Raw genomic sequence first — 13,904 nt, 5'->3', positions numbered from 1 at the left:
TTGTGGGTTCAAGCTACAAAGTTTCGTAAAACAGAAAGATCGTGCTGGTGAAACATTTCAGTGACGTCAAAACAGTTTGTTTTATGAGCACGCACGTCTGCACATGCTTGACCTTGACGAGCAGTCGTCAGGTGCAAAACATAAAGCTGGAGGAGGGAAATGCAGCAGTGAGGAAGGGGGGGGGGGGAGGAGGAGGAGGAGGAGGAGGAATAGAAGCAAGATAGAGTTTTAAGATAAAGTCGACGGAGTGGTGGATCTTTTGCTTTTTGGGCATTAAACATAAATGTTACAATGGACAGAATATTTCAAAAAGTGGTGTATGATGATGTCTGGGTAGGGGTATCAGGAATTCAATAAATTATTGATTAAATTTTCAAACAGCAATCGATTCAAATTAAAGCCTATATCCAACTATTATCGTCCTATTCTCACTACGTGTAGATTTTGGTTTAAAAATACGGCCATGTGGTACGTTCATCCAAAGAAAGGTTGATGATCGCCAGAGGCTGAGTTCATCAATTTTGGGAAAATTAATTTGACAGACAAATAAAGAAGCACGCCAGTCATCGTGTTTACACTAGTGGTGAACATGCCTCCCTTGTCAAGAAAGCTGCAGTTTTTTTCCCGAATAGATGAAAGCACAGAGCAAAGGAAAGGAGTAGTAAAGAGAGACAGATGCAAAGCTTTGATCAGCGGGGTCGAAGGCGCATCGATCCCCCTCGGACAGACGGACGGCTTGACGGCCTGAAAGGCAACAGAGAGATGAGGAGCAGTGCTCTGGTGAGACCAAGATACAGTACTGTGTGAGAGATGAGGCTAATGACCCAAACTCTTATCTATTCCTTCTTTCCATCACCACATTAATGACAGTGTCCTCAGAAAGGCGGAGGAGCAGAGATGGATGTTCGGAGATATCGACTTGGTTTGGTTCGATGGAGAAATGGATCTCCGGTGAGAGTCCGGCGTTCTCATCCACTCCAAAGAACCCGCAGACTGTCACCGTGTCTGAGTCATATGCATGTCTCGCTGCCATTGAAGCTGAAAAATAAGCTTGTTTTGTTCCATCTCAAGACAGAAATATAGCTATAAAAGGCACTTTTGTGGTCGATTTGCGTCCCTATTCAGCAGATTTATGCCCCTTTTTTGATTTCAATTCCTCCTTTTTTTGCGTCTCTTTGAGGTTGTTGAATCTCTCTGTATCTGTGTCATTGTGCGTCCCTGTGGCTGTTTGTTGTCTCTTCTTGGTCACTTTTTTTCTTGTTTGTTGTTAAAAGACTAAAAAGCCACAAATATGACATGTCATATATATGCTTCCAGTTTTCCTCTATTCATACATCAACATGAGCCGCCCGGGTAATTTTCAAAGGGAGCTGTTGAAACCCAGCACTAATAGATCTTGCACTACCTGCGTCTTACACATTGGAAGAGACAAGCATTGCTCATAGAAGCTCTTACAAATAGTCTGGCACACGCCCGACATCGACCCACACACCTTGGATACAACACTCGTATAGGAAGTGAGCTCATAAGTGAAGTGTGTGTTTGTCTCTGCCTGTTTTTGTGTGGGTTTGGACCTGGTCCATTATGCTCATGAATGGAAAGGATTTACTATTTGAAAATATCCATACTGCAACACTGCTTTTGATCATCCATAAGATCATCTGGCTTTTTTAATGAAACAAACAAACAAATAAACCCTGCAGTACTTCTATGACAGATGCCTTTCTGTATAATCCATGGTGAGCTTTGATGAGACTGAATGCAAAAATACTACCACGAGTATTTTATAAAGCAGCAGCCGAATCTGGTACCACATGCTGCTGCAGCTGAACTGGGAAACACAACACCAGCTCAAGTTACACTCAACCCAGTTAGACCATTTCATGCACACAACATTTATGCGCCCAGAATGCCTGCGCATTTGAATAAAAATACACATGTTATAATGCATTAACCGAGTACAGATGTGTTGTTGTTGTTGTTGTTGAGTATCTGTGAGATTGCATTGCGTACATGCGCAAAAAATGTGTGTCTGGTTGTGTGTCATCAAGCACCAAGACATCCTGCGGATATCGTAGGACGCCTTTGCTTTCCCGTATCTCACCTGCTGCAAGAGAGAGGAGAGCAACTGAAGCCTCTGCTGTTGCTCCAAGTCATTCTGTCCCTCCTGACCCACACAAACACACACACGCACGCACACACACACACACACACACACAAACACACACACACACACACACACACACACACACACACACACACACACACACACACGGACCAGCAAAAAAGAAGAAGAGAAGCACAAAGAGGGAAAACACAGGATGAGCGACAGAGGACAGCAGTGATTGTTAAACAAGTAGAGGGATGAGAGGAGGAAGATGAGAAGATGAAGAGGATAAAATAAGAAAGAAAGAAAAATAAATGTGTCAAAATGCAGACAGACATTTAGGCTCCAGCAGAGCAGAAGCAAAAAGTCAATAAGCAGTGGATACAAGTCAAATCGACGGTATGTTCCTCTCATCTCTTCACCTGGTTGTCCGACAGCGCCCCCTCCTGGGATGAAGGTGTAATAGCAGGTGAACTTGAGCCGCTCCTGCTTCCTCCTCCTCCTCCTTTCTGTCCGGTTTCCTTCTCCACATCCCTCTTATGTTGTCTCTTACTCAGTCTGTTTGTCTCTCTCTTATCTCCTTTCGTTTGCTCCTGGTCGTCTACTTTCTCTTCCAAACTCTCCACTCCTTTCTCTAGCCTCTTCTCCCTGACTCTGCCTTCCTCCCTCATCGACGGACTCTTTATTAGCCTCTCGCTTCTTTTCTCCTCTCGTCCATTCACCTGCTCCACTGCGTCGCTTGGTTTCTCTTGTAATCTGTCTCCGGCCCTCTGTCTTTCCGTGTCTTTCGGCCTCGTCTTCTCTCTCGGCCTGTCACTTTCTTTGCAGGTCTTTCTCTCCGCGGGGCACTTTGCACCCTCCTCTTCAGATGAGCTGTCGTCTTTGCTGTTGGCACGTTTTACCAGCTGACTGAGTCTGGATCGCAGCTCCTCATCCAGAGGGTCTCCGGTTCCTGACCCGCCGGTCGATTGATGGGACCCCGGAGCCAGAGAGTAGGGCTGCGGGAGGCTCAGGGCCGCTGAATTTGGGGCCACGGTGTCCAAGTCTTCTGGCTCTGGTGTCATAGCATCTAATCTGAAGGTGTCCGGCGCAGATGTGGCCACTGGCAGCTGGTCCGGTAATGGCTGTTCCTCACTTAAACCCCTCTTCAGAAGCGCATTGAGCAAGAAACCACTGTTTTCCTTGAATTGAGAGGCACAATAACACAGGCAATATTATATTGACCATAAAACATACACTTTAAAGTGGAAATAGACAACTTTGTGGCTTAAACTTGCCATTATGGTGCTAAAACTGATAACACAGTATAATGGCAATGGAAAAATGGCACCATCCGAACTTATATTGTTCCCCTATAGGTCTCGTTTTCACCATGTTATTCTCTTGACCACCAGGATAGGCTTTTCGCAGAAAACTGACGACTCAATATACGGCCCAGAGGAACTTGCGTCAACAAATTGCGTCGGACACAGGAAAGAGAGGCGAGCTCTCACGGTACCTATCTCCAGTGATGGAAATGGAAGACGGTGGAACAGACGAATCAAACAACTCAACCTCACGAGAGAAAAATGAATCCGGTTGACAGAGAAACAAAAGCAGCAGGCGAAGTAGGAGAGAGATAGAAAAAGAGATTAAACAAGGGACTTGAGAGGCTTCAAAAACGACATGCATATTTGTCTTCTTTCTACTCGGTCAGTAAGTAACACACCCAGACTACTTATTGATACAACCAGACGACTATGTCTGGGTTATTTGTTCAAATCTGGATTTTTACAGTAGTTTTCTGCTTTGGACAGTAGCCAGGCTGCTGGCATTGAGTCATTATTAACGGCACTGTTTGTGCTAATGTACCTGTGCCAAGGGGTAGATGGACTGTGCGTGGCTCTGTGCACCGGTCTTGCTTTGCTCCGTCGACGACTCCCTCTTGCTCTTCCGGCGTCTCCGTGACCTTCTGACAGGGTCGCTCTGCCTCTCCTCGGCCTCGCTGCTGTCTCCCGTCACCTGGGAACAGTGGTGCAAAGTGCGGTACAATTATGATGTCCTTGCACTCTACCCGGGTATTTTTTTTAATCTGATGCTACAGAACTTTATGCTTCTACTCCAAAACAGTTTCAGGGGGGAGATAATAGTGTAATGTTGTAGTTTACAAAAAATACAAATAATAAATAGAAGTCTTTTTTTATTTTTTATTTTTCATTTCCTGCCTCACCTCACAACCCCTCGCACAAATTTATCTTGTGGTCCCTGCAAAGGGCCGCATTCAATAACACTTTATAGAAGAATGAATAAGTTAAAATATTATTTGTTAGTTATTTTATTCTTTAAATGTTTTTCTGAGTTTTTTTTTCCGTGACCAACCTGCAAGGTGAGACCTAATCTAGTCATAAAAAAGAAGTGGTTGTGGTACAGTTTAAATTCTAAGCTAAAAAAGTTAATGCAAATCACCTTGGGGTTAAAGTTCACATCCAGCGTCTCTGAGTGCACGGGATACGGAGAAAAGTTTTGCTGAAGGTGTTGGTGGTATATGGGCTGGTGATGAGGATGAAGGTGTGTGTCTGGTGGTCCTTTCTTCCTCAACAGGTTATGGGGCGGTTTGCGCGGACACGCGGACAGCACAGACGAAGCCTCCGAGTCCGAGTTGAGCGTCTCCGTGTTGGTGTACTGGCCAGACGATGGCGAGGTGATGGGAAGGTGCTGGGTGTACGTCCACTCCGGGTCGTGCTGCGAGTCCGTGTAGTAGGTCTCGTCAGACAGTTTGCGTCGGAACTGTCTCAACGCCGCTCCCCAGCCACCTTCGTTGTCCTCCTCGGAGTCTGATCCCATCTCGTCGTAGGCCGAGACAACTCCGGACTCCTTCTCCAGCACACTGAACACCAGGCTCTTCCTCTTGGTCAGCAGGCTGGGCCGAGACAACTGGGAGCTGTGCAGAGCGATCCAGTTGCCGTCTGGGCTCTGGAGCACCGAAGATGCACCTGGACGAACATGGGCCGCAGAAACTCTATTAAAATGTGTAATATTTCCACCTGTACTTTTGAGAGAAGTTTTGGTGTGAATGCAATGTTTGAACAATTCGAGTAAGAGTCTGACAAAAGGTCCAACCTCCTACAGTTTTCAAATGGTCAATGTTGGGTGCAAGAAAGAATAAATGCATCTAGAATAGAATCAGAATAAAAATATCGTCGATTTTGAAATTCTAGATAAATGTTATGTGTATTCCGTGACCAAATAGAGGATACATAACAAAAATAAGAAATCAAATAGAAACTTTGTGATATTTACTGGAGTTGTCCAGGCGATCGACACTCTTCCAGCTCGGTAGAGACGTAGCCTTGGCCTCCCGCTTCAGAGACGCGTACTCCTGCAGGTCACCAGCTGCTCCGGCGCCCTCCTCCTCCGGACCCTTCTCTGGGGAGTCGTCACTGGTGAGGGAAAATGCTGAGCGTGACCGCTAAACACACACACACACACACACACACACACACACACACACACAAGCACAAACACACAGTAAACTATATGTTAGAATGAATAGTCAACATCGCCCTCTTTTTAATTTTTGGGCTGAGAGCCTGAGCAGGCCATTCAGTTGGACTTCTAGTCAAAGACGCTCCAGACGGATAAGTATTGCAGTGGCACAGTAGCCAGGAAAAGATATAGTAGTAGATAGGTATGGCAATGACTTGATAAAAAAGGAGAGCGCTTGCACAACTGTAGGTGTGAGTCATAATCCTCGTCAGCAGATGGAGCTAGAAAACTACAAAAAAAGATGAATAATGGGCGGCTGTGGCTCAGGAGGTACAGTAGGGCAGGGTCATCCACCAAACAGAGGGTCCTCGAGTCCGCAGGTTGAAGGGTCCTTGGGCAAGACACTGAACCCTGATATTTGCCCCTAAGAGCTGTGTACTGTATGACTGTGTGACGCTTGTGGTGTAATGCACTATGGAGGGAGCACTACATATCTCTTCTCATCGCTCTTCTAGACCCATCAATGTCTTTATGAGACACGTGAGTTGGTCAAGGGTCTATTTCAGGTTCAGGATGAAGTTTTCTTGTTAAGTCAGTGTTTGTGGATAGGTACTTTTCTAAAAAAAAAAAACCGAAAAGGAAACCATCCTTAAACTTGGCGTATCATTGGGATGTTGATTTAGAGGCGGCTCTGCTGAGAATGAGCGGGTTAGTATGGGGGGGATTTTAAAGTCTTAAATTGACACGCGAATAAAATGACTGATGTATGTATAGTGCATGCGTGTTCAGGAGGTACGGACTGATCTGTCGAGCGGGGCACGGAGGAAATGAAGAAGAAACAGTCGTTCTTACAATGGGCGGGCCGCACCTTTACATTCATAGCGAGGATAACGCTGAGGCAGAACAGAATTGAGTGATTGCATAAAGCTGATAAACAGCCAAGCCGTCCCACGGGGGAAAGCCGAGGAGGGATCCCTCCGTATTTCACGGGACTTTGATCTCCCCGCTGGGTAAAACAGCGGGTTACGGAGCGGAGAGGACCGGGTAGCGCGACTTTGATGCTTCTCTCACGCGGGGGCGGTGACAAATCTCCGCGAGTCCCTGCTGATAAGTAGCGTGAACCACTGTCGGGTCGGAATGTGTACCGCCGATTTCCTGTGTGAACTAGGTCTCTCTGCGCTTCTGTGTTGTTGCTCTATCGGGTGTATTTCTGCGAGAACCGTCACATTCAGTAAAGCAATTCTAAGTAGAGATCAGTCGGAATTAATTCACACTTGGTTCAAATCACCTAGAGCGCATGCGCATTTGGAGGTCGGAAGTGTGGCTGACGAAGCATTCGTTTTGGTCCCGAGAAGCTGGCGCTAGTGCGACATCTAGTGGCAGCTGGTATCGTTTATACAACCTTTAAAATGAAAATCCACTGTCAAATTATTCGAAACAGTTGAAAAGGTCTATAAGCCGAACACGTGTGCATCTATTTTACTGACTCATAACTCAAAACACCATATATCAGTCTAAACAATCTTTCATACGGTAGTCCATAATTTGAATCCAAGAAGTAATACATCTTTGCCCAAGGATGATTTGTGAGACAGACTCATGATTACAGGCACATCACCACAACAACAACAACAACAACAACTACAAGACCCCCAGCAGACACCAGGCGAACGACGAGATTGAAACACATCGACACGTGGATGGTGCAACTGAAAAGTTCAAGTCATTTCCTGCTAACCACATCATTCCTGTGATTTCCAACCTGGCAAACACACTGAGGCACAGACTGGTCCACCCAGAGGAATACATACCAAAACACACACACACACACACACACACACACACACACACACACACACTGACGGAGGAACATTACACTATATGTGCTGTGAAGCGAAGTGAGGAATGTACAGTGTGTACACTGAAAATATGAAGAAAGAAACAAACCGCCCCTTCTTTAAACACATACTGCACAATCAAAGGCCGAATCCGCCTGGTCAAGAATCAGCAGTTTGCACCCGCTAATGACAGAGCTGACCTCAATTTATGCGGTCGGCAGTTTCAAAGGTTTGAGTGGAAGTGTAGAGACTGACCCAGAGGGAGTAGGAGGTTTTGAGGGGGTCCTGTGGTCCTTGTGCAGACGTGTGAGGTTGAGATGGAGAGGGCGGTTCACCGGGCTGGATCAGGGACTGAGGCTGAGGCCAGACAAAGTCGTACTCTGTCTGCATCTCTGAATGCTTCCTCCTCTGGATGATCTGAAAAGAAAAGACGGGACGCAGAAGAAGAAGACAAGAAGATACAATGAGAGAGCTGTGAGGTATGTACACATATAGCGAGCTATATTTAAACAATGAACTGTCATAATAAATGGAAATTGGAAAAATGAAAATATTATTCCACAGCAGCATTTTACACGCAGCCATGGATAATTTGTTATAATGGAACTCAATAATCCACTTTTTCATTGCCAACAACCTCACAGTAGAGATAAAAATACATTTCAATCATTTCACTTTCAAAGCACACGCATTGGAAGTCGAGACTTCCAATGCGTGTGCAAATTAGATGATATGATATATTCTGATGTACTGGGATGCAGTTTCTGACAAACTGAAAATATAAGTTACAAAGTCTTTCTGCCCCTTTCTCAAACAATACTTTAATCTCAACTTTTAAATGGAGAATTTCCAGAACCGTCAGTCTAGTACGAGTCAACGCAAAAGCTTTCGTCTTTTGTTTAACATTACAATTGTCTACTGATCCGACTGATCCGAAAGTGAAAATGGAAATGGGACCTTCGTTTTTCCAGTGCAATTATATTTGAATAGGATTAACTACACTTACACTTCTTTTGTGTAAAAGGATGAAGGTAAGTAAACATTATTACTCAACCTACTTTTTGTACAATGGTTGTTGCAAGTTCCTCTATGAGCTCCTCTTTGTGGTCCTGCAGATACCGAGCCTCATTCTGCTTCTCCTACACACACACACACACACACACACACACACACACACACACACACACACACACACACACACACACACACACACACACGCACACACACACACACACACACACACACACACACACACACACACACAGTATATTCAAAGTGAGCGATTAGGAAAGGGTCCGTGCCAACGCCAGAAACCATGACTGCATCCCACTGTAACTGGCACGAAGAGAGAGGCGAGAGAAGGGAACGAAGAGGCGCTGACAGAGAAAAGTGGGGATAGAAGAAAAGCAGGGAGGAATTAAATATCGAAGAGAGAGGAACAAGAGGAAGAGAGGGATTCTCACCAAGCTGTCACTGAACTCCTCTGCCTTAGCGATGGCCTCTTCTATCGCCTCCTCAGCAACACGCAGGGCGACTGTGAGGGTCTCGGCCATACTGTGTCCTGTTATCACACACACACAGAACGTCCTTAAACACCGTGTGAGACGTGCACACACACACCTTTGTGACAGGGCCACGGTTTAATTCCCTAACACACTTGCCCACCTCTAGTGTTTTTTTTACCCATACCTTGGAGAAGAAAATGTAATTCTTGCGCACTGTCAGCGGTTTATTGGTGCTAGGGGCAGTACAGCTCTGTGGCAATGTCTCAACAAATGTGAAGACGGATATTCATAGTTCCCTGAGGATGGATCCAAATGACTTTACAAATCCCTCAGGATCCCTGACTTTTCCTCCCTGACCATCACAAATTTTTCTATTCACAGTTTTAAGTGAAAGGGCTCATTGATTTGCCGTGAATGAAATTAGCTTTAATATCGGACTGGAGCCATTTTTCTTTAGGTGAATATTTGTTTGTGTATGGTGTGTTTGTGTATACGGTAATATGCACAAGCACGTGTGGTAATAAAGTGCTGTCTATGGTGCATAGGAGACAATTCAGGGATGATTTCATGTTTCTGCGTACATGCGTGCGTTGTGCACCGATGACATTCTATACTACGCTAACGGTGGTCTGTTTTCTACCGAGTACTTAGCTTTCTTTGTGTGCCAAGCATTACTCCATATTTTCTTTACAAATTGATTTAAGTTGTAATGTACAACCACAACACCATCAATTGTTCCCATGAGACGATGCGCAGAAAGAGAAATATGCAGTGCAGCCATTCGAAGAAGGACTTTGAAAAGGTTTGAAAAAACGCTCTGTGTAATTTTGTCTCATGTTTTTCATCAATGATAACATAGACAGATTTTTGTTTTTTAAAAACAACAACATGTAAGTCATGTAAAGGAGATTGCTCTGTGCTCCGTGAGCGCTGTATTGCTTGTGGATGTCGTCACGATCAGCGTTTAATGCCGCCGGTGCCGTCTCGTCTCAGTCATGGACAAAAGGTTGTTGACAAACATATTCAGTCTTTTTAGTGTTTTTACGTTAATGAAATCGACGCCAGTGTCGAGCGAGGAGCCTATTGACAGCCTGAACACAACCTTACCCTTTGTAAAGGTCAGGTGGAAAACACAGACAGCAACGGAATAGCGAGCTTCTGCCCGACGAAAGTCTGGAGACTGGAGCGATGCATTTTCAATAAAAATGCTACCAACCGCGTCAGAATACAAACTTTCTCACGCATGATTTCATTTTTCAATGCACATTTTAGCAGCTGTACAGTGCAGTGTTTAATTTGACACACAGGCAAATCAAAATTATGTTTTTGTCCTTTAGCCTACATGTAAAAGTCAAAAAAGGTTTCTGTTGCTGCGGTCCATCTAAATGCAACATCCCGATGAAAACATAGTTTGTTTGTGGGCCTCACAAGAGCTGCCATTATGTAAATGGCAGCTCTTGAGAGATCATTGCATAAACAACTCCTAATTACTGGAAAATATATGAAATTAGGTTCATCATTGAACTGGAGCTATTTAGTTGTTTGAATATTTATTTGCATATGGTGTATGTGTGTGTGTGGTTATTGTGTGTCCAATAGTGTTGTCTATGGTGTGTAAAGAGGCTGTTATTGATTGTGTGCGCATTTGTGCAAGCAGGCATGTTAGTGGTTTTATGTTCTATGTGTATAAGTGTGAATTTCATTGTTGAGGGCCGCGTCTGTCTGTTTGCAATTCGTTTTAGTGTCGGGCAGCACACTCGCGCCCTTTACGGAGTGGTGTCTATCTGCTGAGGCAACAATTAATGGGCAATAAACATAAAAGCTCAGCCTTCTACGGAAAATGGAAAGAGGGACAAGTGGTGAAAGAAAAGAAAAAAAATCAATGTGGCAAACCCAAGGAGCATGAATGAACTGTAAAGTGGAAAAGATAATGTTTAAGGTTGTGAGCGTAGCTGCAATAACTCATCTCTCACCTTCACTCTGTTTGTAGAAGGCGGAGTCACTGCCACAGATGCTGCCATCGTTGTCATTGCTGCCCTCGTGAACGCTGCTTTCTGAAAGAGACGGGGGGCAAACGGAACCGTCAGATGACGGCCCTTTCAAACTGACACCTGTCACAGACACGCAAACATCCTGCTCGTGTCATGCTCTTGTAATAACACCGCTACATGCTTTTTCTTTGCGCGGTTGCCTTGTTAAAAGTAGGTTACGAGTGCACACAATGCCGCTAAACCCCCTCTTTGTGCTCCCGTCAGCTGTACTCCAGAGTCCGCTGTCGAATTGTTTGGTTTCCCTCCACTCGGTGTCTTTCCCCATCGTGCACGAAAGGGAAACAAAACGAACAGCGACAGTTCAAATAGAAATGACAATAGAAATGACAATTCATCTGATAATTCCCCTTTTGCCTTTCAAAACAAATCACTCGCTGGCACTTAAAACTGGCTTATTCTCTGCGCACGTAAGCATCACCGTGTTTTCCTTTCTAGCTCCTTCAGGCCGAGTACCTCGTGAGTTAGTGCTATATTTGTGTGAGTGTCTTTTTCAAACAACCCCCCCCCCCCCCCCCAAAAAAATGTAGCATGACAGCAAAGGGACTCTCATGTGACCCAAAATGGAAATTCTTTTGGTTATAATTCTCAGACAGGACTACATTAACAGCAGGGGGGCAAAGAGACAGTGGAAGTCCAGAGAAGGTGTAGTGGTTACAACATGCCCGCCTACAAAACCGCATATTCCCTTAGTGGCCCATTAACTCTTGTTAGAGATCTCTCCTGCGGTTCCCCATTTACTGTGGCCTTCTCATCAGTCCAGCTGTAAAATTTGCCTTGCGTGTGCTTGGTCATGCAGCTTATTAAGAAGACAAACTGTCAGGCAGCACACGAGAGAGAGAGAGGGATTTGCCAGGTCCACTGAGGTAGAATATAATGTTACTGGAAACGGGAAGTAAGTCCTCTGACTGACCGCGCTTCCATCTGATCCCCCTTCTCATATAGTCCAGCATTCTCGAACATGGATCCAGACAAAGCACAAGAGCACTTGTCTTAAGTTCCACCTCTGGTCCCCGCTTTCTCATTTCCAACCCAAACAAAACCCAGCCCGCGGCCTGGGCCTTGTTCCAGCGCCTTGGCTCCCGCCGCCCACAAAACACAAGCACGACCAAACTCTGTGACTTCCATCCTTGGCCCGTCTCCTCGCCGCCGCCATTAATCTACTCAACAGTGTCCTGTTGCCGCCCCTGCTGGACACGCTGCAGTCACTGGCTGAGTGTCACAGAGACAGTGGAAACCTCCCGGTTGGATTGGTGCGAGGCTGGCTTCAAAAGAGGCCGCAGCCACTCGCTGATCTCTGCCAAAGCAAACTGTAACACAGCCCGCCATTACACTCTTCCCCAACGCAATGTTGCCACTGGATGTGAACTTGGAATCTCGCTCGAGTGTAAATACATGTGTTTTGCTAAATAACACCAACGCACGTTTGATGATTTCCGAAAGGGTTTAATGACTCCAACCCATGAAATACAAAATCAAAAGAGACTGCATTTTCTTTCTTTATTTTCCCTTGACAGCAGCATGAAGACAGCCAGCTGTCAGATATTATACTATTTCAGTTTTACTGCGAGATGAGCTGCCGTTTGTCAAAGCCGTGCGACGTTTTAGTGCAGAGCCCCCGTACGCCGGAAATCCCAAACTCTTACATTACTTCACGTTGACGTGCGGCAGTGCGCTGTAATTCAACCAGAACAGACAACGTCGAATGTTTTTCTACACATCTGACTGCAGGCAACAGTTGCCTTTAACAGTAGGTGCGCCGCACTCGGCCGAAGGGGGCGTGAGGTGTGCGACCTCTTTTGAGCAGCGCGCATTCGATTTAATGTCCGCGCGACCGTTCACAGGCCCAGTCCACCCAGTCAAAGGCACCAGACACCATTTCACGCTCCACCCGTCCTTCACTGACTGAGTTGTCTCACTCCGACTGAAGCTGTGTTCAACAGAGCTGTGCTGTGTGCTCGCTTGGTTAGAGCTGAATGATAGTCCCCGGCAGTGTGGAAGGGGACAATGGATGGGGGAAATTACCTGCAGCAGCTCAGGACAATGTCGACACAAAAAAAGACTGTTGTCAGAGACAGTGAGCTGCCTCGCAGACACAAGACGGGCGGGTGGGCAGGTATGGCGCGCGCACACACACACGAAAGCTGATACACAAATATGCAGACGAAGAAACCTCGGAGGAGCAGGTATCCTGATAATTCATCCCACACCAACACCAACTCAGCACTGTTTATATAACAGAGGTGAGGAACCCCTGGCTTGCCAGACAATTCATGAATACAAAAAATAAATACAAAAAATTCAGCAATAAAAAAAAAGAACCAAATGTCATGAGAGGATTTGGCTTTAGGGCGTTTCCAAGACGTCAGTGAAACCGATACACCATTATTGTTTTGTTTTTTGTCATCCCTTCTGTCCATGCCTGCTGTTCACACATGACTCATGTATGACAGGGCAGCTACGATACAACTACTAGTGAGACACAAATGCATGATTATTGAGTATTATATAGATTATTATACGAGTATTGTATTGGGATTATTACAACCAACATTGATTTGATCTCCGACAGTTTTGACATTGGCTGATGTTCAATTAAAGGATTTTAACAAATTAATTTCGGTAAAACATTGGTATTAATCAAAATTCTACTGAATCCGTGCTTCATCACTAACAGTATTTTTTGAATTCATGACAATTCATGACACAGTTACGACACTCAAATAAAATGGATCTACTTAGTAGAAATATATGGCAAATGGGCCAATTTCGCAGCAACAGCAGTGCCCCCGTTAACGCACTGCCCATGGTGCTAGACTAGACTGAGCAGGAGATCGGATAACATTCAGTGAGGGGGAAAAGAACACGGCGGCAACGAAATGGGTTGACATTTTGGACCCCTTTCAAATATAATGCCGCCAAGGGAAAAAAACTGAGTGTG

General features: G+C 45.3%; 1 protein-coding gene across 2 annotated transcripts in view; it reads right to left on the bottom strand.

Moving 5' to 3' along the window:
* Nucleotides 1–13,904, bottom strand: part of myripb (myosin VIIA and Rab interacting protein b) — a 98,061-nt gene that overhangs the window by 5,075 nt on the left and 79,082 nt on the right. The window contains exons 5-13 of one of the 2 annotated variants that reach the window (XM_047329956.1): nt 10,889–10,969; nt 8,874–8,971; nt 8,469–8,549; nt 7,666–7,827; nt 5,387–5,555; nt 4,553–5,079; nt 3,959–4,108; nt 2,530–3,288; nt 2,105–2,167 (exon numbers count right to left, since the gene is read on the bottom strand). In XM_047329956.1, coding sequence (XP_047185912.1) covers nt 2,105–2,167; nt 2,530–3,288; nt 3,959–4,108; nt 4,553–5,079; nt 5,387–5,555; nt 7,666–7,827; nt 8,469–8,549; nt 8,874–8,971; nt 10,889–10,969 — 2,090 coding nt within the window. The remainder of the gene's footprint in view (nt 1–2,104; nt 2,168–2,529; nt 3,289–3,958; nt 4,109–4,552; nt 5,080–5,386; nt 5,556–7,665; nt 7,828–8,468; nt 8,550–8,873; nt 8,972–10,888; nt 10,970–13,904) is intronic. The other variant, XM_047329957.1, reaches the window with a different exon arrangement.

The sequence above is a fragment of the Scophthalmus maximus genome, chromosome 21 (genome assembly GCF_022379125.1).
Source record: "Scophthalmus maximus strain ysfricsl-2021 chromosome 21, ASM2237912v1, whole genome shotgun sequence".
In the NCBI taxonomy this organism is placed as follows: Eukaryota; Metazoa; Chordata; class Actinopteri; order Pleuronectiformes; family Scophthalmidae; genus Scophthalmus; species Scophthalmus maximus.
The sequence above is the reverse complement of the archived record's forward strand: the minus strand, read 5'-3'. Positions and strand labels throughout refer to the sequence as shown.